The 25,482-nt window shown below is 44.6% G+C and overlaps 1 protein-coding gene across 1 annotated transcript in view; it reads left to right on the forward strand.

Moving 5' to 3' along the window:
• Positions 1-20,065, forward strand: part of SYT11 (synaptotagmin 11) — a 49,815-nt gene extending 29,750 nt beyond the window's left edge. The window contains exons 3-4 of the mRNA XM_016195087.2: positions 15,699-15,822; positions 16,914-20,065. Of these exons, the coding sequence (XP_016050573.1) occupies positions 15,699-15,822; positions 16,914-17,224 (435 nt within the window). The 3' untranslated portion in view covers positions 17,225-20,065. The remainder of the gene's footprint in view (positions 1-15,698; positions 15,823-16,913) is intronic.
• The last annotated feature ends 5,417 nt before the right edge of the window (positions 20,066-25,482 follow it).

Consider the following 25,482-nt stretch of genomic DNA (forward strand, 5'->3'; position numbering starts at 1 on the left):
TCTCTCTCTCTCTACCTCTCTATCTCCCCCTTCCCTCTTGATTTCTGGCTGTAACTGTCCAACAAATAAAGATAATTAAGGGGGGGGGGGCACTGGACTGTAGTGCAGCAGGTTAAGCACACATGGCATGAAGTGCAGGGACCAGCATAAAGATCCAGGTTTGAGGGACCCGGGCGGTAGCGCAGTGGGTTAAGCACAGGTGGCGCAAAGCATAAGGACCGGCATAAGGATCCCTGTTTGAGCCCCCAGTTCCCCACCTGCAGGGGAGTCGCTTCACAGGCAGTGAAGCAGGTCTGCAGGTGTCTGTCTTTCTCTCCTCCTCTCTGTCTTCCCCTCCTCTCTCCATTTCTCTCTGTCCTATCCAACAACAACGACAACAATAATAACTACAACAAGAAGACAACTAGGGCAACAAAAGGGAATCAATCAATAAATAAAAAATTTTTAAAAAAGATCCAGGTTTGAGCCTCTGGCTCCCCACCTGCGGTGGGGTTACTCTTCACTGGCAGTGAAGCAGGCCTGCAGGTGTCTATCTTTCTCTCCCCCTCTCTGTCTTCCCCTCCTGTCTCAATTTCTCTCTGTCCTATCCAGCAACAATAACAGTAACAACAACAACAAGGGCAACAAAATGGGAGAAATGGCCTCCAGGATCAGTGGATTTGTTGTGCAGGTACTGAGCCCCAACAATAACCCTGGAGGCAAAAAAAAAAAATGTATTGTTGACTGTAAAACATTTATCCCCTAATAAAGAAATTAAAAAAGAGAGTTCTTGGGGTAGACTTGGGGTGCTATTAGATGTGTCTCTTCCATAAAAACATGGGAGGAAAAAAAATCCAGAAGCCTGCTCAGAAGTATTGCACATACACAAACCCTGGGTTCTTTCCTTTGTGCTGTTACAGGAAAAAAGAAAAATCTGTAAATACACTTCTCCAGTGTTAAAGCTCAAATGTAACCAAAGAATGAGGCCCAGACTGAGGCTGCTTAGAGAGCAGGGAGTTATGTTTATTTCTCATTAACAGGTTTCGGGTCTATTCCTACCAGGCCTTTCTACCTCTGCACCCAGCTTTTTATCTTTTTGTTTTCAAGCTGGACATAGCAAAAACAGATTGGTAACAGAGTCCGTTAAAGTGCTGACAATACCAAGAGTGAGAGCAGATTGGCTACAATCAGAGTTCACCAAGGCTTCTATTGGTTTCTACTCAGGGCACTGGAATGTAGAAGTGAGCCCACCACTCACACTGCATTCTTTTGGCTATGGATTTTTCATTTCTGTGCCACATGAAATAAAAATTTAAAAATAATAACTTAGGGCCAGGTTGTGGCACACCTGGTTGAGCACACACATAATAGTGCACAAGGACCCAGGTTCAAGTCCCTGGTCCCCACCTGCAAGGGGAAAGCTTTGCAAGTGGTGAAGCAGGGTTGCAGGTGTCTCTCTGTCTCCCTCTCTATCTCCCTCTTGCCTCTCGGTTTCTGGCTGTTTCTTGCAATGAATAAATAAAAATAATACAAGTAATAAAAATAAAGAGGGAGTCGGGCGGTAGCGCATCAGGTTAAGCGCAGGTGGCGCAAAGCGCAAGGACCAGCATAAGGATCCCGGTTCGAGCCCCCGGCTCCCCACCTGCAGGGGAGTTGCTTCACAAGCAGTGAAGCAGGTCTGCAGGTGTCTGTCTTTCTCTCTCCCTCTCTGTCTTCCCCTCCTCTCTCCATTTCTCTCTGTCCTATCTAACATCAATAACAACAACAATAATAACTATAACAATAAAGCAACAAGGGCAACAAAAGGGAATAAATAAAATAAAACAAATATTAAAAAATAAAGAGAGTAGAACTAGACAGTAGCTCATCAAACAGAGTATGTACCCAAGCATGAGCAAGGCTTCACATTCATGCCCCAGCACCACCTGGAAGCAATACTGGTACCACCAAGGGAGTTTCATGGATGACGGAGTGGTGCTGTGGTGTCTTTCCTCTCTGTGTTTCTATCTTTCTGAGAAATAGAAAAATAATTTTTAAAAAGCCCTGGAGTGACAGAATCTCATATGTTCAAGACACACACATACCTCTTGAGAGGTGGCAAAGCAGGTAGAACATGGGACTTGTAGGCATGAGGTCTTGAGTTTAATTCCTGACACTGCATATGGCAAAGCAATGCTCTGGTTTTCTCTATCTTTAATGAATACACGTATACATCTCTCTCTATATATATTTTAAAAATCAATGCTAGGGGCCAGGTGGTGGCGCACCTGGTTGAGCGCACATGTTACAGTGTGCAAGGACCCAGGTTTGAGCCCCTGGCCCCCACCTGCAGGGGCAAAGCTTTACAAGTGGTGAAGCAGGGTTGCAGGTGTCTCTCTGTCTCTCTCCCTCTCTATCACCCCCTTCCCTCTCAATTTCTGACAGTCTCTATCCAGCAAATAAATAAAGATAAAAAAAATTTTTTTAAAAAAATCAATGCCATGGGGCTAGGAGATAGCTCACTCTGTAGAACACATACTTTGCCATGTGCAAAGACTGGGTTCAAACCCCAGCCATCGCAACAGAGCATCATACACAGAGGAAGTGCCATGAGTGGTGGCTAGAGCAGTGTTGTGTCTCTCTCCCTTTCTCTCTCACCCTCTATACCTCTTGCTCACTTTCTCTCATCTTTTATCTAAAAATATATATATACTTTTAAAAATTATTTATTTTCCCTTTCATTGCCCTTTTTTATTGTTATTGTAGTTATTGTTGCTGATGTCATCGTTGTTGGATAGGACAGAGAGAAGTGGAGAGAGAAGGGGAAGACGGAGAGAGAAAGACAGACACCTGCAGACCTGCTTCATTGCCAGTGAAGCGACTCCCCTGCAGGTGGGGAGTCAGGGGCTTAAACTGGGATCCTTACGCCGGTCCTTGCGCTTTGCGCTTAACCTGCTGTGCTACCACCCGACCCCCCCCCAAATTTTTTTACTTTTTTTTTTCTTTTTTGCATAATGTTTTATTTTTCTCATATCTGATAGGACAGAGTTCTCATAAAACAACTCTTATTTATTAGTGAAAGGTCACATAATAAACTCTCTAATGCTCAATATTTGTGAATTCAATTTAGAATTAAAGAAAGAAAAAAGCTTAAGGAATCGCAGAGTATTGCAGAGGGTTAAGCGAAGGTGGCACAAAGAGAAAAAATGGTGGGGCGGGGGGAGGGGAGGAGCCTCCAGCTCCCCACCTGCAGGGGAGTCACTTCACAAGCGGTGAAGCAGGTCTGCAGGTGTCTTTCTCTCCCCCTGTCACCCCCTCCTCTCTCCATTTCTCTCTGCCCTATCCAACAACGGCGACATCAATAATAACTACAACAATAAAACAAGGGCAACAAAGGGAATAAATAAATAAATATTTTTTAAAATCTTAGAAAGAAAGGAAGAGAGAGAGAGAGAGAAATCTAATGTCAGCTTTTTCCCCTCAAATATCATTTGGTCAGGAGGAGAGGAAGTTTCCATTCCCCATCTGTGGGGGCAGGGAAGAAAGCCATGCCCAGCAGGGTGGGGGAGAAGGCTGAGCCATTGCAGAGCAGAGAAGAGGGCCAGGGAGTCGGAATGGAAATGCCACAGCTATCAGCTCCCCGGATTTCACTAGCCATTGTTTCCCAGGATGCTTCCTGTCCCTGTGGTAACTCCTGGCACTACTAACTTGGGACAGTGGTCATGGGAACCAGAGGCCTACTCAAATCCCAGAATGGTGGGGACCTCTGAGGTCAACCCTGTCTATCCAAAAGGGGCAGAGAGAGAGAGTAGCGCACTGCTGTGCCTGTGTGCTGGGGAACAGGCACTGTGGGGAAACACTGAGGGTTTTGTTTCTTTTGTTCTCCCCCATCCACCGCGATTTTGATTTACATGGAAGTGACCTTAGGATTTCTGGCCCCAATAATGTTTCACCGTGGATGTGGAGGGCTACCTTGTGATTCTGCTACGTAAAGAATATAGATGAAGCTAGCATCTGAGTAATTTTTATTTTGAGATAGAAACAGAGGAGCAGAGAGAGTGAAAGAAACCACAGCACTAAAGCTTCCTTCAGTGTAGTGGGGGCCAGGCTCAAACCTGGGTCACACACGTGGGAAAGCAGCACACTGTCCAAGTGAGTTCTTCAGAGCCAGTCTTCTTCAGGCCCAGGCCTCCTAGGGAAGAAAGAAGCCTCTCTCTAAGGACAAAGTCTCCAGATAAAATCCTCTCAATCCTTTCTTGGCCTGTTCCTTCTGCTCCCCCCACCTGACTCACCCCCACACATACCCACCCACACACATACAGAGTCTCTGGGTTGGGAAGCTGAGCTCACTCTTTGGAGGACAAAGAGCCCTTGAGAAAGAGCTTGTGACAAATGCTGCCTGTAGGGAGGCCTGGCTGGGGAGGGGAAGGTGGTGGTGTTGCTGCTGGCTGGGCTTCACAAAGGCCCCCAGAGTGGGGGGTTATTCAACTGAGAGGCCCCAGGGCTGGAGACCATTGCAGATAGTTAAGTATGGCAGAAGTTTAGGGGTAAAAATCACTAAAAGACAACTTGGGCTTTGCCTGAGAACTAGGGAAGGGGAGGACACAAGGATGCAAAGAGAGAAAATGGCCCTCACACACCTGTGATTTCACTGCTTAGGCTGTTGTTGTTTTTTTTTCTGCCAACATGTTTATTGTTGGGGCTTGCTGCCAGCACTACAAATCTGCTCCCAGTTAACATTTATTTCCTTTTTTTCCCTTTCTTTCTTCCTATCTATTATACTTGCTATGATAGAAAAAAATTGAGAGGAGAGGAGAGATAGATAGGCTACTGCAGACCTGCTTCACCTCTCATGAGGTGCCCCCTGCATGTGGGGAGTGGGGGCTAGAACCCAGGTTCTCACATATGGTGATAATGTGTACTTAACTAGGTGTCCCACTGCCTAGTCCCCAGGCTGACTTTTGTTGTTGTTACTGTTGTTATAACCAGTTCTCTGGTTTATAGTAGTGCCAGGGATTGAATCTTGGACCTCTGGTGCCTCAAGCATGAAATGTTGTGTGTTACTGCCCCCAGCTTACTTTTTTCATTAGAGGGAAAGAAAGATCACAGCACCAGAATATCCCCCAGTGCTTTGGCTCTCCCGAGTAATGCTGGGGGCTTGAACCTGGGCTGTGCCCATGGCAACCCATGATACACCTCTCGGCTCCAGGAAGATTTTGTTACAACAGATAGTTTAGAAGAGAGAGCTTCATTTTGTAAGTATTTTATTTATTATTGGATAGAGACAGTGAGAAATTGAGAGGGCTAGGGGGGAGATAAAAGAGAGAAACAGAGAGACATCTGCAGCCCTGCTTCATTACTCATGAAGCTTTCCTCCTGCAGATGGGGACCAGGGGCTTGAACTTGGGTCCTTGTGCATTGTATTGTGTGTACTTAACCAGGTGTGCCACCAGAAACAGCTTTATACAAACAAGTGGGAAACCCAAGATATTATCCTATAAAGAAAAGCTTGTTAGGAGGTGGGTGGTGGTGTACACATTACCAAGTGTAAGGACCCAGGTTCAAGCTCCGCTCCTCACAGCAGGGGGAGGTCTCATGAGTGGTGAAGCAGGTCTGCTGGGGTGTCTATTTTTCTCTTTCCCTCTCTAGCTCTTCTTCCCCTCTCAGTTTTTCTATGTCCTATCAAAAAACGAAAGAAAGAAAGAAAGAAGGAAAGAAAAAAGAAAAGGAAAGGAAAGGAAAAAATGGCTGCTGGGAGTGGTGGATTCATAGTTCTGGCACTGAGCCCTAGCAATAAACCTGGTGGCAATTAAAAATAAACCAATAAAATAATAATAATAATAACTTTCTACAAATAAAGCCTTGATTTTTAAAAGGCTGATTTTTCTTTTTTACTATAATGAAAGAAAAAGAGATGAAGAGAAGATTATCAGAGCACTGCTCAGGTCTGGCTTCCAGTGGTGCTGGGAATTGAACCTCTGACCACAGAGCCTCAGGCATGAAAGTATTATTATCTTTATTTATTTATTTATTGGATAGAGACAGCCAGAAATCAAGAGGAGGGGAGAGATAGAGTGGGAGATACCTGCAGCCTTGCTTCACCACTTGTGAAGCTTCCCCCTACAGGTGGGGACTGGGAGCTTGAACCCAGGTCCTTGCTCATTGTAACATGTGCTCTCTACAATGTGCATCACTACCCACTCCCAGTAAAAGTCCTTTTTGCATGACCATTATACTGTCTCTCCAGTCCTATTTGTTTTATTTATTTATTTATTTTGTCTCCAAGTTTATCACTGGGGCTCGGTGCCTGCACTATAAATCCACTGCTCCTGGAGGCTATTTTTTCCCTTTTGTTGCCCTTATTGCTTATCACTGTTATTATTATTGTTGTTATTGCTGTCATTGTTATTCGAAAGGACAGAGAGAAATGGAGAGAGGAGGGGAATACGGGGGTGGGGAGAGAAAGATAGACGCCTGTAGACCTGCTTACCGCCTGTGAAGTGACTCCCCTGCAGGTGGGGAGCCGGGGGCTCCAACCGGGATCCTTGCCCTTTGCAGCCATGTGTGCTTAACCCGCTGCACTACTGCCCAACCCCTATTTTATTTATTTATTTTTAACAGAAGGGAGAGGGAGGGAGGGAGGGAGGGAGGAGGAGAGAGAGAAAGGGAGAGAGAGAGAAAGAGATAGAGGAAGAGAGAATCAGCACCACTCGGGAACATGTGACGCTGGAGATCGAATTCAGGACCTCATGTTCTTTAATCAAAAGCTTTAACCATTGTACAACCTCCCAGACCTCAAACCTTTGCTTTTTAAATCAGATTTCCCTTTTCTTAATTTGCTTATTAAGCTCATTGTTCAACTTTGGCTCCCAGTGTTGTTGGGGATTGAAAGTTTAGGATCTTTGGTGCCTTAGGCATGAAAGTCTTTTTGTATAACCACTATACTATCTCCCTTGTCCTATTTATTAATCACTTTAATGAGGGGTTAATGGTATGGTTCACTATGGTTGTTGACACATGAATATAATCTCTCATCTCCACATGGTGCGTATCTGTAGAACACACTTTTTGTTTTTTAGTAATATTGATTTACAAAACCAGGGTGGGGGTAGATAGCATAATGGTTATGCAAAGAGACTCTCTCTGAGACTCCGAAGTCTGAGGTTCAATCCCCCACACCACCGTAATATGTAAAAAATAATAATAAGGGGGTCAAGCAGTAGCGCAGTGGGTTAAACACACATGGTGCAAAGCGCAAGGGCCGGCAGAAGGATCCTGGTTGGAGCCCCCAGCTCCCCACCTGCAGAGGAGTCACTTCACAGGCGGTGAAGCAGGTCTGCAAGTGTCTATCTTTCTCCCCGCTCCCTGTATTCCCCTCCTCTCTCAATTTCTCTCTGTCTTTTCAAACATGTGGTCTGCAGGTATCTATCCTTCTCGCCCTCTCTGTTTCCCCTCCTCTCTCCATTTCTCTCTGTCCTATCCAACAATGACAGACATTAATAACAACAACAAAAATAATAACTACAAAAAAAATAAGGGCAACAAAAGGGGGAGCAAATTAAAATAATAATAATAAGTAAATAAAATCATAAGATGACAGGGGTATAATTCCATACCATTCCCACCACCAGAATTCTTTTTTTCTTTATTTATTCCCTTTTGTTGCCCTTATTTTTTTTTGTAGTTATTATTTTTGTTGTTGTTATTAATGTTGAAAATGTTTATTATATTCACTTATTTATTGGATAAAGACAGTTGGAAATCTAGAGGGAAGGGGGACATAGGGAGAGACAAAGAGAGACACCTGCAGCCCTGCTCCACCACTCGCAAAGCTTTCCCCCTACAGGTCGGACGGGGGCTTGAACCCTGGTCCTTGTGCCTGGGAACAAGTGCACTCAGCCAGATGAGCCACCATCCGGCCTCCACCACCAGAATTCTATGTCTCCATTCCCTCCATTGGAAACTGCAATAGTTCTCCCAAGGTTACAGATATGAGTTGACTAGTATTTCCATTTTTGTAGGCTATTTTTTTTATAGTCCTACCTTCTTTTCCTAAGTCACACCTACATCTATGAGTATTTCTGAATGTCCTTCCATTTTTTTCCCCTCTTCTCTCTCAGGGTGCTGATGGGATTGGAATTCAGAGTGCTCAGGTCAACTTTTCCTAATATTTCCCCCCCTCTAGGAGTATGGACCAAAATTCTTTTTTCTTTTTTAGTTTTTTATTTTCTTTTACCAGAGCACTACTCAGCTCTAGCTTATTGTGGTGCAGGGGCTTGAACCTGGGACTTAGGAGCCTCAGGCATAAGAGTCTGTTTACATAGCCATTATATTATCTACCCTCCTGTCCCAAAATTCTTTTTCTGCAGCACACTCTTAATCCCAACTTGGTCCTTTTCCACCATGGTGCACCAAGACCTCAAAAGCTCTTTCCTCCCCTCCCTGTCCCTCCTCCCCAAAGATTTCCCTTTTCCCTACCTATTCTGTATAGAATATCAAAATTATATTGGGTTGTTGGAAAACTCATGATGAATTTTTGCATCGAACGTAGAATACATCATGGCAGCCAGGTGGTGGTGCACCTGGTCAGGCACATACCCATTACAGTGCACAGGAACAGGTTCAAGCTCCTGGTCCCTATACCTTCAGGGTAAAAACTTGACAAGTGGTGAAGCAGGGCTGCAGGTGTCTCTGTCTCTCTCCTTCCCTATCTCCCTCTCACCTCTCAATTTATCTCTGTCTCTAACCAGTAATAAACAAAAATATAGGGGGTCAGGCAGTAGCACTGCAGGTTAAGCGCACAAAGTGCAAGGATCAGCGTAAGGATCCCAGTTCGAGCCCCCGGCTCCCAACCTGCAGGGGAGTTGCTTCACAAGCAGTGAAGCAGGTCTGCAGGTGTCTATCTTTCTCTCCCCCTCTCTGTCTTCCCCTCCTCTCTCCATTTCTCTCTGTCCTATCCAACAACATCAATAACAACAATAATAACCACAACAATGATAAAACAAGGGCAACAAAAGGGAAAACATAGGCTCCAGAAACAGTAGATTTGTGGTGCAGGCACTGAGCCTCAGCAATAACACTGGAGGCAAAATATATATATATATATTTTTTTTTAAGGGGCAGGGCAGTGGTGCACTCAGTTAACCATACAAGGACAGGATTTGCGCCCTGGCTCCCCACCTGCAGGAGGGACACTTCACAAGCGGAGAAGAAAGTCTACAGGTTTTTTTCTTTCTCTCTCCCTTTCTATCTCCCCCTCCCCTCTCAATTTCTCTCTGTCCTGTGGAATAAAATGGGGGGGGGGGAATGGCCACAGGGAGTGGTGGATTCATAATACTGGTACTGAGCCCCAGCGATAACCCTGAAGGCAAAAAAACAAAACAAAACATACATGTTTAAAAGGAGAAATACATCATGACCTTTTTGATGGTTGTATTGGTGGTTCAGTGGTAGAATTCTCACCTGCCATGACTTTTTCGATAGCCTAATAGATTGCCTATTTAATATTTAGATATTAAAATGGTCCCAGAAATAGAAATCAAATCTACTTACTACATCACTGTGAGTGGAAATGGAGGGGGTGTTGTGACCCCAGTAATCCAATAGTTTTTAAAAATTTTTTAAAAATATATTTAGTGGGGGCTAGGTAGTAGTGCACTGGGTTAAGCACACATAGTAAGAAGCACAAGGAAAAAAAAAAAAGGACAAGGACCCAAAAAAGATCCTGGTTTGAGCCCCCAGCTCCCCATCTGCAGGAGGGTTGCTTCACAAGTGGTGAAGCAGGTCTGCAGATATCTATCTTTCTCTGTCCCTCTTTCTGTCTCCCCCTCCTCTTTCAATTTCTCTCTGTCCTATAAAAAAAATAATAAAATAAAAATGTATTCATTGTGCCAGCACCAAGCCCCAGTGATAATCCTGGAGGCAATATATATTAATTTATTTATTATTGCATAGAGACAGAAATTTAGAGGGGAGGGGGAAATAGAGGGAAAGAGACCAGGGGCTTGAACCTAGGTCATTGTGCACTGTAATGTGTACACTTAACCAGGTGCACCACTGCCTGGCCCTTTTCAATATCTTTTTCTAGATCAGAGCTGTCCACTGGAACTTTTTTTTTCTTTATTGTTTCCAGGGTTATTGGGCTTAATGCCTACACTATGAATCCACTGCTCTTGGCAGCCATTTTTGTTGTTGTTGTTGGGTAGGACAGAGAAATGGAGACAGGAGAAGAAGATAGAGAGGGAGAGAGAAAGACAGACACCTGCTCCACCACTTGTGAAGCTACTCCTCTGGCCCCTGCAGGTGGCTAGAGGGGGTCCTCGAACCAGGATCCTCGAATACTAAGTGCTCTTAGTATGCCAAAGTCTGGCCCGCCATTGGAACTTTTTTCTTTTTTCTTTTTTTTTTAAATTTATTTCTTTATTGGGGAATTAATGTCTTACATTCAAAAGTAAATACAATAGTTTGTACATGCATAACATTCCCCAGTTTCCCATTTAACAATACAACCCCCACTACGTCATTCATCATCCTTCATGGACCTGTATTCTCCCCAGAGTCTTTTACTTGGGGGCAATATGACAATTCCATTTCAGGTTCTACTTGTGTTTTCTTTTCTGGTCTTGTTTTTCAACTTCTGCCTGAAAGTGAGATTATCCCATATTCATCCTTCTGTTTCTGACTTATTTCACTCGGCTGAAAACGGTGAAGTCACCATTTTTTACAGCTGAGTAGTATTCCATTGTGTATATAGACCACAACTTGCTCAGCCACTCATCTGTTGTTGGACACCTGGGTTGCTTCCAGGTTTTGGCTATTACAAATTGTGCTGCCAAGAACATATGTGTACACAGATCTTTTTGGATGGATGTGTGGAGTTCCTTAGGATCTATCCCCAGGAGAGGAATTGCAGGGTCATAGGGTAGGTCCATTTCTAGCCTTCTGAGAGTTCTCCAGACTGTTCTCCACAGAGGTTGGACCAATTGACATTCCCACCAGCAGTGCAGATGGCTTCTCATTGGGTGCATAGATATTAATAATTGTTAAGTCCTCTTGATTGACTGATTCTCTGAGCATTAAGTAGTGTCCATTCCTATCTTTTTTAATCTTATCTATTTTAAAGTCTATCATGTCAGATATGAGAATAGCTGTTCCTGCCCTTTTTTGTGGGCCATTGGCTTGTATGATAGTTTTCCATCCTTTCACTTTAAGTCTGTGTTTGTCTTATTGAGTTAGGTGGGTTTCCTGTAGACAGCATATTGTTGGGTTGTGTTTTCTGATCCATCTTCCTACTCTGTGTCTTTTAATAGGTGAATTCATGCCATTGACATTTATTGATATCAAAGATTGAAGATATTTTAACGCCATTCTTGTAGAGTTTTAGAGTGTTTTGATATATGTCCTATTTGTGGTGGTCTGGTTGTTTATAGGAGACCTTTCAGAACTTCTTTCAGGGCAGGCTTGGTGATGGTTGATTCCTTCAACTGTTGCTTGTCTGAGGTTTTGATGCCTCCATCTAGTCTGAATGACAGTCTAGCAGGATATAGTATTCTTGGCTGAAAGCCTTTTTCATTGAGCACTTGATAGATATCTTGCCATTCTCTTCTGGCCTGTAGTGTTTGTATGGAGAAGTCTGCTGCTAATCTTATGGGTTTTCCTTTGTAGGTGACTCTTTGTTTTTCTCTTGCAGCCTTGAGGATCCTTTCTTTATCCTTATTCCTTTCCATTCTAAGCATATGTCTTGGTGTCTTTAGGTCTGGGTTAATTCTGTTTGGGACCCTCTGGGCTTCTTGAATCTTTATGTCTTTGGTGTTGTCTAGACTAGAGAAATTTTCAGCTATTATGGCCTGGAGAATGCTTTCTTCCTCTCCTTCTCTTTCTTCCTCTGGTAAGCCAATAATGCATATATTGTTTCTTTTGAAGTCATCCCATAGGACTCTGTTGTTGTTTTCAGCATCTCTTAATCTCTTTTTGACATCTCTTACTTCTTTTTTAGTTGTCTCTAATTCATCCTCAATCTTGCTAATTCTGTCTTCAGCCTCATAGATTCTATACTCTCTGCCCTCTACTGTTTTCTGGAGTTCATCTATTTTGTTGCACTGCTCTGATACTGTTTTAGCTTGTTCAGCTAGTTGCATTCTTAGCTCAGCGATTTCAGCTTTCAGCTCTCTAATAACCATGAGATAATTAGTATTTTCTTCCATATTCTCATTCATTGTTCCTGCATTTCTGATTACAATTCTTTCAAATTCTTTACTCACTCCTGTGATTATTTCCTTAGCTAATGTTTGGATGTTGAACTCGTTGTTTTGTGCTTCACCCTCTGGAGGACTTTTAGCTGGACTCTTGTCCTGGTTCAATTCTCCAATATTTTTTCTTGTTGTTTTAACCATTTTACATTTTATGAGTTCCCTTTATCAGTACTTTTCAAATTATTATTATTTTTTTAATTTATTTTATTTATTTATTCCCTTTTGTTGCCCTTGTTGTTTTATTGTTGTTGTCGTTGTTGGATAGGACAGAGAGAAATGGAGAGAGAAGGGGAAGACAGAGAGGAGGAGAGAAAGATAGACACCTGCAGACCTGCTTCACCGCCTGTGAAGCAACTCCCCTGCAGGTGGGGAGCCGGGGTTCGAACCGGGATCCTTATGCCGGTCCTTGTGCTTTGTGCCACCTGCGCTTAACCAGCTGTGCTACAGCCCGACTCCCAGTACTTTTCAAATTATTGATCACTATTGCCTGGATTGACTTGTGTCTAAGTAAGTTAATTAAAGGGTTCACAGTGGTGGAAGTTAAGAGTTATTTCAATCCCTGAGTTGGAGCTCAGTGATTTAAAAGCCTCTTTTTTTTTCCTTCCCTATAGGCTATGGGAGCCTGAGGGCTTTTAAACTATCAATAGGCTTCTTAGCTTAATCACTGACTCCAGACCAAGAGATAAAGCAGGGTGTGGCAGAGATAATCCAGTGGTTATGCAAAGAGACTTTCACAGCCCCTCAACTATGCCACTGAGGTATAGGACTTCTGAGTTTCCTGGTGAGATCTCTGTCCCTTGGTGTCCCTTCCTGTTGCTGCTCCAGATTCTGAGGGTAGTAGCAATGGAGACTCAGAGTTGCACTTGGTGAGTCTCTGGGGAGTCCTCTCCTCCCTTCAGCTGTCCCCTTGTTGGTAGAGCAGACTGGAGGTGGTGTCTCAACTGATAAACTGCTGAACTGTTAGCAGTCACTTAATTTCTCCTTAAGCCCCTCTTTCCTGTCACCAGCCACACGTGTTGTACTCACCGGTGATTTAGTGGGTTCCTGTGGTCATTCTAGTCCTGTCTTGTTTCAGTCCCGGGTGGTCTCCTTTGGTATTCCTAGTTGATCCGGGAGAGGAGAGGAAAGTGATCTGCTGCTCGTAGCCCCGCCTCCTACGCGTTACTTCTGAAGTGATTCACACCTCTAAAAAAATATCTCCAGGTGGAATGAATGACTGGAGGTGGCGGTGTGATCCTGACTGACTCGCCTCTTCAGGTGGCAACCGAGGCGTCGAGAGTGGAACTTTTTTTTTAATGTGCTTTTTCCCCCTTTTGTTACCCTTGTTGTAGTTATTATTATTGTTATTATTGATGCTGTCGTTGTCGGATAGGACAGAGGGAAATGGAGAGAGCAGGGGAAGACAGGAGGAGACCTGCTTCACCAAACCGGGATCCTTACGCTGGTCCTTCCACTGTAACTTTTTTTTTTTTTAAAAAGGAGACATTAACAAAACTTTTTCTTTTAATCTTTGTTGTTGTGATTATTATTGTTGCCATTGCTGTCATTGTCGTTGGATAGGACAGAGAGAAGCTGAGAGAGGAAGGGAAGATGGGGAGAGAAAGATAGATACCTGCAGACCTGCTTCCCTCCTTGTGAAGAGACCCCCTTGAGATGGGGAGCCTGGGGCTCAAACCAGGATCTTTAAGCCGGTCCTTGCGTTTTGCCACATGTGCACTTACCCCACTGTGCTACCACCCAACCCCCTCCACTGGAACTTTTTATGATGCTGGAAATTTTCTTTCTTTTCTTGCCACCAGGGTTATCATGGAGCTCCGTGCCTGAACAACTAATCCAGTGCTCCCAGTGGCCTCCCCTTTTTTTCTCCTTCTTTTATTTGATAGAACAGAAAAATTAAAAGGTGAGGGAGAGGGGCTCAGGCAGTAGAGCAATGGGTTAAGCATACACGGTGCAACAGGCAAGGACCAGCATAAGGATCCTGGTTCTAGCCCCCGGCTCCCCACCTGCAGGAGGATCGCTTCACAAGCAGTGAAGCAGATCTGCAGGTGTCTGTCTTTCTCTTCCCCTCTCTGTCTTCCCCTCCTCTCTCCATTTATCTCTGTCCTATCCAACAACAACGACATCAACAACAACAATAATAGCCACAACAATGATAAAACAAGAAGTGCAACAAAAGGGGGGAAAAAAGCCTCTAGGAGCAGTGGATTCATGGTGCAGGCACCGCGCCCCAGCAATAACCCTGGAGGCAATATATATATATACATACATATATATTCTTTTTTAATATTTACTTATTTCCCATTTGTTGCTCTTGTTGTTTTATTGTTTTATTGTTGTAGTTATTATTGTTGTTGTTATTGATGTCATCGTTGTTGGATAGGACAGAGAGAAATAAGAGAAAGGAGGGGAAGACAGGGGGAGAGAAAGATAGACACCTGCAGACCTGCTTCACCGCCTGTGAAGCAACTCCCCTGCAGGTGGAGAGCCGGGGGCTTGAAGTGGGATCCTTATGCCGGTCCTTGCACTTTGTGCCACCTGCGCTTAACCCACTGCACTACCACTGGCTCACATATATATATATATGTATATATTCTTAAATAGTATTTGCTTTGAGATTTTAAAAAAATCTCTGAGAAAGAGACAGAAAAAAAGTGTCTCCAGATGAGTGCACACGTTCCCACACATAAGAATTCAGGATAAAGTTTTGGGCCCTTAAGCATGACGTCCTGAGTGAAACAGCACATCTTGGAAGCTCTGGTCCAGGGGTGTTGGGGTGGGGGGGAGAAAGGAAGAAAGAAAAAAAAAAGGGACAGAGGGTGGCAAAATAGCTCCATTGGCTAGTGTGCTGCTTTGCCCAGTTCATGCATGACCCAGATTGAAGCCTGGCCTCCACTGTGCAGAAGGAAGTGTCATGCTGCGACGCAGAGGAGAGAGAGAGAGGAAATCCAGAGCGGAGAGGGAACACAATTCTTTATTCAGGCGGGCACCTCAGAGTTGGGTGAGAGCGCAGTGGTTCGGGCCACGTGGAGCTAGCCAAAATGGGCACCTCAAGCAGCAACCTTCCCTGTGTCTAATCACGGAAGTGAAAAGCAGGCAAGAGAGAGAGGGGCGGAAGAAGAACGGCTTTATAGGGCAAAAACCAGTAGTGACGAGGGACAGGATTGGTTGGGAAGGGCACTTGGAGAATATCGTATTTACTGTCGCGGGAACTGGCACTAGCCTGAGGGGACAACATGGAAGAACAGGCGCTCCGAGAATGTCCCAATTCTCGTGGGAACTGGCACTAGCCTGAGGGGACATCTGCACAGCAAGGAAGCATCGCTGCTGTGATATCTCTCTCTCTAAAAAGATACAAGTGGGAGCCTGGAACTCTTTGCTGGCTGATTCCCTTTCAGAGAATGGGCCCCACTTCTGTGCTTTACCCCATCTCCCAACCCCCAGCCTCTCTCCTGCTGCTCTGCCCTGACTCTGGCATTTTCTCCTTCACAGAAGTGCATTAGCAGAGGGGAGCTCCAGGTGTCTCTGTCCTATCAGCCGGTGGCCCAGAGAATGACAGTGGTGGTTCTCAAAGCCAGACACTTGCCGAAGATGGATATCACCGGTCTCTCAGGTAGCAGCTATTTACTTCAACCTAATCCCCAGGGTCTGAAATCACCATCCCCACCTCCTCCCATGCTGGTGATTCACACCACCCCTCTCCAGCTCAAAACCTTTTCCTTTCCACCCCTCACTCCCCCACTGCCTGCATCTTCTGCCTAATAAGTCCATTTCCCTAGCTGGGTGGTTCCTGGCCTCAGAAGAACACTCTTTGCATGTGGCAGGGGGAGCTGAAGAATATGCATGTCAAGTGCTGAGCCCCAGGGGGCAAGCGACATTACTCAAATAAACTGCAGGCTGTTATGGAGGAGGTGGTACAGTCCACTGGTTAAAGCACTGGATCATCAAGAATGAGATCCCAGGGTTTGAGCCTTAGCATCAGCATTGTATGTGCCAGAGTGATGCTCTGGATCTCTCTCTCTCTCTCTTTCGTTAATAAATACTAAAAAAAAAAAAAAAAAAGAAAAAAGAAAGAAAGAGAGAGAGAGAGAGAGAGAAAACACTGCGAGCATTTGTTAATGCCAGTGCCCTTGGCATCCTAGGGTTTCTTTTCATCTTCACCCCCTATTTTCTTCTATAGGACAGAGAAATATTGAGAGGGGAGGGGGAGATTGAGAGGGAGAGAGAAAGACAGACACCTGTAGACCTGCTTCACCACTCAGGAAGCATCCTCACTGCAAGTGGGGAGCAGGGGCTTAAACTCTGGTCCTTGCACATGGTACTATGTGTGTTCAACCGGGTGCACCATTACTCAGCCCCCCTTTCTCCAGGTGATTTATTTATTTACTTATTTATTTACAGGATGGGAGGGGGACAGAGAAACCAGAACATAACTCTGGCACATGCAGTGATGGCAGTGTTCAAACTCAGGACATCATGCCTGAGAATCCAACTCTTTATCCACTATGCGCCCTCCTGGGCAGGTTCACACAAAGTTAGTGTGTGTTTTATAACACAGCCACTGAGGACTTTGCATGAGGGTGGTCTCTAAATCAAAACAGCAGCCCTTCCTACATGTCCTAAGACCACTCTGGCATAGGAGAGAACCGTGTCATAGGTCTGTTTCTCCCTCTTCTTCCCTCTCCCCTCCCTCTGGGGGGCCCCCAGATCCTTATGTCAAGGTGAACGTCTACTATGGCAGAAAGCGTATCGCCAAGAAGAAAACCCATGTGAAGAAGTGCACTTTGAACCCAGTCTTCAATGAGTCTTTCATCTATGACATCCCCACTGACCTCCTGCCTGACATCAGCATCGAGTTCCTGGTCATCGACTTTGACCGCACCACCAAGAATGAGGTGGTGGGCCGGCTGATCCTGGGAGCACACAGCGTCACGGCTAGCGGTGCTGAGCACTGGAGGGAGGTCTGCGACAGCCCCCGAAAGGCTGTAACCAAGTGGCACAGCCTGAGCGAGTACTAACCTGCCCCCTGGCCTCTCACCTAGGGCTGGTGGGTATGGACTACAAACCTCACTTTAGCTGTAGGAGAAAATTTCTTACCAGATGAGACCCACCCAGAACACCCCACACAACTGCGCTTCGGTTCTTAGCGATGATGGTTTCCTTCCTCTGCAAGGCACTAGAGATTCTTTCCTTTTTTTTTAATGGGGGAAAAAAAGAGGGAGGGAGAGCAGGGAAAAACCTCTCTCCTAGTCTATATATAACAATGTAACCTTGTTGCATGTCTAATACAAACTGAAGCAATTAGCCTAACTGCCAATATCAACCTACAGAGTTTAATCCATGAAACAAAAATCGTGTTTTGCGCCGAATTGTCTGCTGGTGACCTGGAATCGGCCTCTTCTTTCCTTTTTTTTTTAATTTTCTTTTTTTATTGGGCTTCTCTGGAGAGTGACTCCCCTCCCCACCCCTTGCAGAAGAATATTTTGCTCTTGTAAAACCTCCTGTTTTTGTCACACACCCTGCCATTTTCCCTCCCTCTTATCTCTCACATTTCTGTCCTTTGGCAGAGCTTGGGGGCCCTAAGGCAGAGAACAAAGATGGCATCCATGGATCAGGATGTGGGGTGTGCTGGCTAGTTAAAAGGGGAGGGACAGCCTGTAGTGGGTGTGGGCCAAAGCTCACACTCACCACAGATATGCTCTGTGGTGTTCAGGTGACATTTTTAGGTGACTTCTCTAAACAAGAGAGAGCTCTAGCGACTTGGAATTCAGTTGCAAGGATGACATCCAGCTGACTCCAAATCCTCTTTGTGGGTCTGAGGGCAAGAAGAGCAGAAAGAGCTTGTCTGGTGGGTTAGAATGGGGTTCAGAGGGTGAAACTGACCTTTGTTTCCCCAGAGATACTTTAGAGAGTCTTCTCATATCTTCTGCCTGGCACATTTTGCTTCCTGGGAGAAGTGTTGTCAGAGCTTTCTTCTTCCTTCTTCAGCTCTCCAGTAAGTCCTGTTAAAATGAATGAGGCTTAAATCTCACTTAGAGATGTCTTAAAGGACTTTCTTTCTCGCTACCCCCCCCCCATTTTTTTTTTTTTTAAACTAGAGCTCTGCTCAGTTCTGGTTTATGGTGTTGCTAGAGATTGAACCTGGGACCACTGATGCCTCAGGCATGAAAGTCTTTTCACATCATCATTATGCTGTCTCCTCAGCCCAGGACATCCTTTCTTTCCAAACTAATCCTTCAGGGCTCAGGAGTCAGGGCATGAGCTCAGAAACCCGTCTTCTGACAGTATGTATCTCTGGCTGGCCCAGTCTAATGAAGAACTCACAGAAGCAGCAGCAGCAGGGACCAAGGTCAGGGAGACAGAAGAAAGTCCACATCCATATGAGAGCACCAGGCTTTGAACTTGCTTCCCGGGAGGGGGGTTGCAAAGCTGAATCTCCTTGGAGAGACCAGTGACTGTTGCCTTTGATGTCCCCTTAGTTCCTGTGGCTTTAAAGCCAATCTGCCACCTCATCCTTTGATTCTCGTTTTGAATCTGAACTCTCGACTCTGCACACACCTAGGACCCTATCATCTGATTCACCCCATCAGTAGCATTTACCCCTCTTGCTTTGATCCTATAGCCTCACCCCATGGAATGTAAATACTGTATCATACATAGAAGAGATTTTTTTTTGTTCAGTTGTTTTCTAAAAAATATGCATTTTAAGATAGTTTCATGTTGATCTGACAGGAGCATTCTGAAGCCCCAGTTAGGAATAAAATAAAATAAAGTAACTAAATGGTTCCTCTTCATCGCCTTAACGTCTAAAGATCAGAAATTGCTGAGCAACCCATATGCACTTCCTTCCCAGAAACAATGCCCAAGCAACTGTCGGAGCTGGTCTGCTCTGTGCCCTGCTGTGTGTGCCTACCTAGCTCCTCCAAATGGACGGATGGACAGATGGGTGGGGGAAGACAGCCTTTCCCACTCCTCTCCCCCCTCTCCTTGTAGCTTTATTCCTTGCATCCTCTGGGTCTACTGAGCAGTGAGTGGGTGGTAAGGTGATGGGGTAGGGGGAACTGCTGTCCTGGAAGCTGGGATGAAAGTGTCCAGGGTCCCTCCCACCTCCTCCCTTGGGTATGATCCATCATGGCCTTGATTTTTGCTGTCTCAAAGTTTCTTATGACTTTGGCTTTCACAGACCAGCTCCTTCCAGAGTTAACTGCTAAGTCTCCCCCCCCCCCCCAGGAGGAATGCCTTTCCCCTACCCCAGCCCCGCAAGAGTCAGCAGAAAGACAAGAGAGCCACAGCCTGGCTTTTGCACAAGGCACAGGAATAGGTTAGGGAATGGTCACTCACAATTTTCCAAGAGCCTGGCCTTCTCATTGGACACCTTGATTCCTGGGAAAGGCAAGAGTTTTTCCAAATAATGCAGGTTCCTTTTATAAGTCGGTCATTCTTCCAGTTCTTCTCAGTGGAGCGCATTGGTAAGGTGACACAATATGACTGTGACAGAGAGAACTGGTTGGTGGGACAGAGGCAGCTTGCTCAGGAGAAGGAAGTGTGCAAGTCCTTTTTCTTGGAAAGCTTTCACCATGGCCATGTGACAGTGACATCGCCCTCACCATGACCCTTCTCAGATGTGGTAGTCCTTTGGTACCTTGTGTCTTCTCTTGTAAAAAAAAAAAAAAAAAAAAAAAGTGAAAAGGAGAAAAAGAAACTCAATCATAAAATATGTCAAAAAAAAGCTAATATGAATTGTGTGACATTGCATAACGCTGTAACGCTAACCTACAATATGTAATGCTATCTTGTATGTGGACTTTGTTAATGCACCACACACGTGCAAAAATAAAGACTGATTCACATTAAACAGGCACAGTGGTGGCCATGTGATTTTTCTTGGAAGCTGGGTGACTATGAGTGAAATTCATACTCGGGCCATCGAAGTGGCGTAGCTAGACAGTACATGCCTTGCATACATAAGGCTCTAGGCTTGATCCCCACCCCATCACCCCAAAGAAGCAAGAAGGACAAAACCAAATAGAATATAATTTTTAAAAATTATAGTGCACAACAAGGGCAACAAAAGGGTGAAAAAAAATGGCCTCCAGGAGCGGTGGATTCATGGTGCAGGCACCGAGCCCAGCAATAACCCTGGAGGAGGAAAAAAAAAAAAATTATAGTGCAGTGGTCCGGGAGGTGGCGCAGTGGATAAAGCATCGGACCCTCAAGCATGAGGTTCTGAGTTTAATCCCTGGCAGCACATGTACCAGGGTGATGCCTGGTTCTTTCTCTCTCCTATGTTTCTCATTAAGTAAATAAAATCTTAAAAAAAAAAAAATTATAGTGCAGCAGATAGAGTAATAGACTTAAAAATAGGTGGTTCTCAGGAGTCGGGCAGTAGTGCAGCGGGTTAAGCGCACATGGCACAAAACACAGGGACTGGAGCAAGGATCCCGGTCTCCCCCAGCTACCCCTCTGCAGGGGAGTCACTTCACAGGTGGTGAAGCAGCTTTGCAGGTGTCTTTCTCTCCCCCTCTCTGTCTTCCCCTCCTCTCTCCATTTCTCTCTGTCCTAAGAATGATGACATCAACAACAATAACTACAACAATGAAAAACAAGGGCAACAAAAGGGAAAATAAATATAAAAAATAAAAATAAATTTAAAGGGAATAAATACTTTAAAAAATAGGTGGCTCTCAGTTTGATCCTGGTATTGCATATGCCAGAGTAATGGTCTGATCCTCATTCTTTTCTCCCTCATTAACATAGCATTTATTTTGCCCCCAGGGTTATGACGGGTTTGTTGTCTGCTTGACTCTAACACTCCCGTGGTCATTTTTTCCTTTCTTTTAGAGAGTGAGAGACACAGAGAAATAGGGAGAGAGAAGGAGAGACATTTGCAGTTCTGCTCCACTACTTGTGAGCTTCTACCCTGTAGGTATTTCCGTGTGGCAAACCAGGGCTTGAACCAAGGTCTTTGCACATGGTAACTTGTGAGCCATCTGCCAGCTCCCATAAATAAATCCTTTTCTAGAGTTGTGGAGGGCCAGAAGACAGCATATGCTAAAAGGCTCCCATGTGTGGGGCTCTGATGTCCCAGGTGCAATCATCCCTGTACCATAATAAACCAACGCTTAGCAGTGGTATTGTTAAACTAAGAATAATTTTTTTTAAATTTTAGTGGGGAGTCGGGCAGTAGTGCAGTGGGTTAACTGGTTCAAGCCCCTGGCTCCCCACCTGCAGGGGAGTCGTTTCACAAGCGGTGAAGCAGGTCTGCAGGTGTCTTTCTCTCACCCTTTCTGTCTTCCCCTCCTCTCTCCATTTCTCTCTGTCCTGTCTAACAATGACGACATAAATAACAACAACAATAATAAATAAAAGGGCAGCAAAAGGGAAAATAAATAAACACATAAAATTTTAGTGATGGAGAAAGAGAGAGATACGTCACTGGTTAGGCTCATGTCTTGCCATGAGTGCAGCTCAGGTTTGAGGCAGGCCTGGCACCACATAGGAATATCATGGCACTAGGTCGAGCTCTGGTGCTATGTCCTTATATCTAAAGGAAAAAATTGGCACAGGAGTAGTGGAATTGCACATGCTCAGTTCCTGGCTATACACACAGAGAGAGAGAATAATAAATTTGTTAATTAATGAATAAAATTTAAAAGAGAGGCACTTCTTTTTTTGGCTAGTTTCTTTTTTTTATTTAATTTTATTTTTAAAAAAGAAACACTAACAAAACCATAGGATAAGAGAGGTACAATTCCACACAATTCCCACATGCTCACTGAACTGAGATGAAGTATGGATGAGGACTACAACAAATTTAGAGAAATAATGAGGAAATTTATAGATAAATTAGTAATAATGATCAGGAGAATGAAAAGTGTGACAGAGCTAACACACACACACATACAGGAGAATACCAGCAAGAAGACAGACAGCAAAAAATTCAAGTGGAGTGTGGTTAGGAGATGGTGCAGTAGATAAAGCATTGGACTCTTAAGCATGAGGTTCTGAGTTCAATCCCTGGCAGCACATGTAACAGAGTGATGTCTGGTTCTTTCTCTCTCCCTCTCTCTCTTCCTATCCGTTTCATTAATAAATAAAATATATTTTTAAAATATTTATTTATTCCCTTTTGTTGCCCTTGTTGTTTTATTGTTGTAGTTATCGATGTCGTCGATGTTGGATAGGACAGAGAGAGAAATGGAGAGAGGAGGGGGAGACAGAGAAGGGGAGAGAAAGATAGACACCTGCGGACCTGCTTCACCGCCTGTGAAGCGACTCCCCTGCAGGTGGGGAGCTGGGGGTGCGAACCAGGATCCTTAAGCCAGTCCTTGTGCTTTGCGCCATCTGCGCTTAACCCGCTGAGCTACAGCCCGACTCCCAATAAATAAAATATTTTTAAAAATTCAAGTGGAGAGAATGGGAAAGCTATCAGGGGAGGGGAGGGGATATGGAGATCCGGTGGTGGGAATTGTGTGGAATTGTACCCCTCCTATCCTACAGTTTTGTTAATAGCTCCTTTATTTTTTAATTTTTTAATTTTTTTTTTCACTGAGTGTTAGGAAGTCTGGCTTCTTTTTTTAAAAAATATTTATTTATTTATTTATTCACTTTTGTTGCCCTTGTGCCCTTTTTTTAAAAAATTTATTTCTTTATTGGGGAATTAATGTTTTACATTCAACAGTAAATACAATAGTTTGTACATGCATAACATTCCCCAGTTTCCCATTTAACAATACAACCCCCACTATGTCATTTATCATCCTTCCTGGACCTGTATTCTCCCCACCCACCCACCCCAGAGTCTTTTACTTTGGTGCAATATGCCAATTCCATTTCAGGTTCTACTTGTGTTTTCTTTTCTGATCTTGTTTTTCAACTTCTGCCTGAGAGTGAGATCATCCCATATTCATCCTTCTGTTTCTGACTTATTTCACTCAACATGATTTTTTCAAGGTCCATCCAAGATCGGCTGAAAACAGTGAAGTCACCATTTTTTACAGCTGAGTAGTATTCCATTGTGGATATAGACCACAACTTGCTCAGCCACTCATCTGTTGTGCACAGCTCTGATTTTTTAATTTTTTAATTTTTATGATAGAGATGGAGAGAAATGGGGGGTGGGGCATGGAGAAAGACAGACACCTGAACATCACTTCACATGAAATTTCTGCTCTACAGATTGGGGCTGGGGACTTGAACCCAGGTCTTCACATATGGTAACATGTATACTCCACAGGATGTACTATTTCCCAGCCTCCCAGCCCCTAAAAGCTGTTATTTTAAAAAGGGTAGATTCCAGAGACAAGAGCTAGCTCACTTGGTAGAGTGAACACTTTACCATGCAGGAGTCCCTAGGGGCTAGCAGTATTGTCTGGGAAGATGGTATCAGAGTTGAGGATAAGACTAGAAAGCTGGGAGTTGGGCGGTAGCACAGCGGGTTAAACACAGGTGGCACAAAGCACAGGGCCTGGCGTAAGGATCCCGGTTCAAGTCCCTGGCTCCCCAACTGCAGGGGAGTCGCTTCACAGGCAGTGAAGCAGGTCTGCAGGTGTCTGTCTTTCTCTCCCCCTCTCTGTCTTCCCCTCCAATCTCCATTTCTCTCTGTCCTATCCAACAACAACATCAATAATAACTACAACAATAAAACAACAAGGGCAACAAAAGGGAATAAATAAATAAATAAATAAATAAATAAATAAAAACTTAAAAAAAAAAAGACTAGAAAGCTGGATAAGAGCAGAGATTAGCTCCCAAATATGGGGAAAGTATATGAACACCATTAACTGTAAACTCCATGGATCTGACCTAGGGCCCATGTCTGTTCATATTTAGCACAGGAGCCTATACAACCTCTGCATCCCTGTCAGTCTGAACTTACCATGGTCATAGCTAGGAACATTCTAGGCTGCACTCATTTCAGGACTAGTCTTGCTCAAGCGGCAGAGTTTGTTGACCCAGCCTCCCTTTGGAGAGTGGGGCACTTTCTACCACTGTTATTCTACGTTGAAGGCAAGGTCCTGTGGAGGCCCACAAGAGGGTTTATGATGTTGTTCCTGATGGAGATGACCAGTGATGGTGAAGAGAGGGATCTGTTAGAGGTCTAGGCCTATCACATCCATGTGAGAATCCCAAGATTTCCTGACTAGGGTCCTGGATGATGGAGTGACCTGACAGTGACCAAAAGAGCCATCACCAGGCCACCACCCAGCCCCCCCCATTTTTTCTATTTATTTATTTTCCCTTTTGTTGCCCTTGTTGTTTTTTATTGTTGTTGTAGTTAATATTGTTATTGTTACTGATGTCATCATTAGATAGGACAAAGAGAAATGGAGAGAGGAGGGGGAGAGAAAGACAGACACCTGCAGACCTGCTTCACTGCCTGTGAAGTGACTCCCCTACAGGTGAGGAACCAGGGGCTCGACCCCAGATCCTTGTGTGGGACCTTGTGCTTCGTGCCATGTGCACTTACCAATAAAATTTTTAGGATGTTGAAAATTATTCTGCTATTTATTTGTTCGTTTGCTTGCTTGTTTTGCCACCAGGGTTACTGCTGGGGCCCTGCACCTGTATGATTTCACTACTCCAGTGGTCTCACTTTTTCTTTTTAAATGGTGGGGGGGGGGGGCAGAAAAACAGATAGCACAGCACCACATCATTACTTGTGTAGCCTCCCTCCTGGTGCTTCCATGTGGTGGTTGGGGGCTAGAATCCAGGTCTTTTTTTTTTTTTTTTTTTGCCTCCAGGGTTATCACTAGGGCTTGGTGCCCACAATATGAATCCACTGCTCCTGGAAGATATTTTTCCCATTATGTTGCTCATTGTTATTATTTTTTTTTGTCATAGTTGTTCCATAGAACAGAGAGAAATGGAGAGGGGATGGAAAGACAGAGAGGGGAGAGAAAGACACCTGCAGACCTGCTTTACCGCCTGTGAAGCGACCCCACTACAGGTGGAGGGCGGCGGGCTTGAACTGGGATCCTTATGCGGGCCCTTGCGCTTCCGCTGCCCACCTCCTGGATCCCTAGAATCCAGGTCTTATTCTCTCATGGTAACTTGTGCACTCTATATGGTCATATATTTGCCTCCAGGGTTATCCTTGGGACTTGGTGCCTGCACTACAAATCCACTACTCCTGTGGCCATTTTTTTCGACTTTTAAGTTTGTTTTTCTTTGATAGAACAGAGAGAAATTGAGAGGGGAGGGGAAGATAGAGAGAGGGACAGAGCTAAACACTTGCTTTGAAGACAGGCTTCACAGCTTGTTAAGTGACTCCTCT

Source organism: Erinaceus europaeus, chromosome 11 (assembly GCF_950295315.1).
Source record: "Erinaceus europaeus chromosome 11, mEriEur2.1, whole genome shotgun sequence".
In the NCBI taxonomy this organism is placed as follows: domain Eukaryota; kingdom Metazoa; phylum Chordata; class Mammalia; order Eulipotyphla; family Erinaceidae; genus Erinaceus; species Erinaceus europaeus.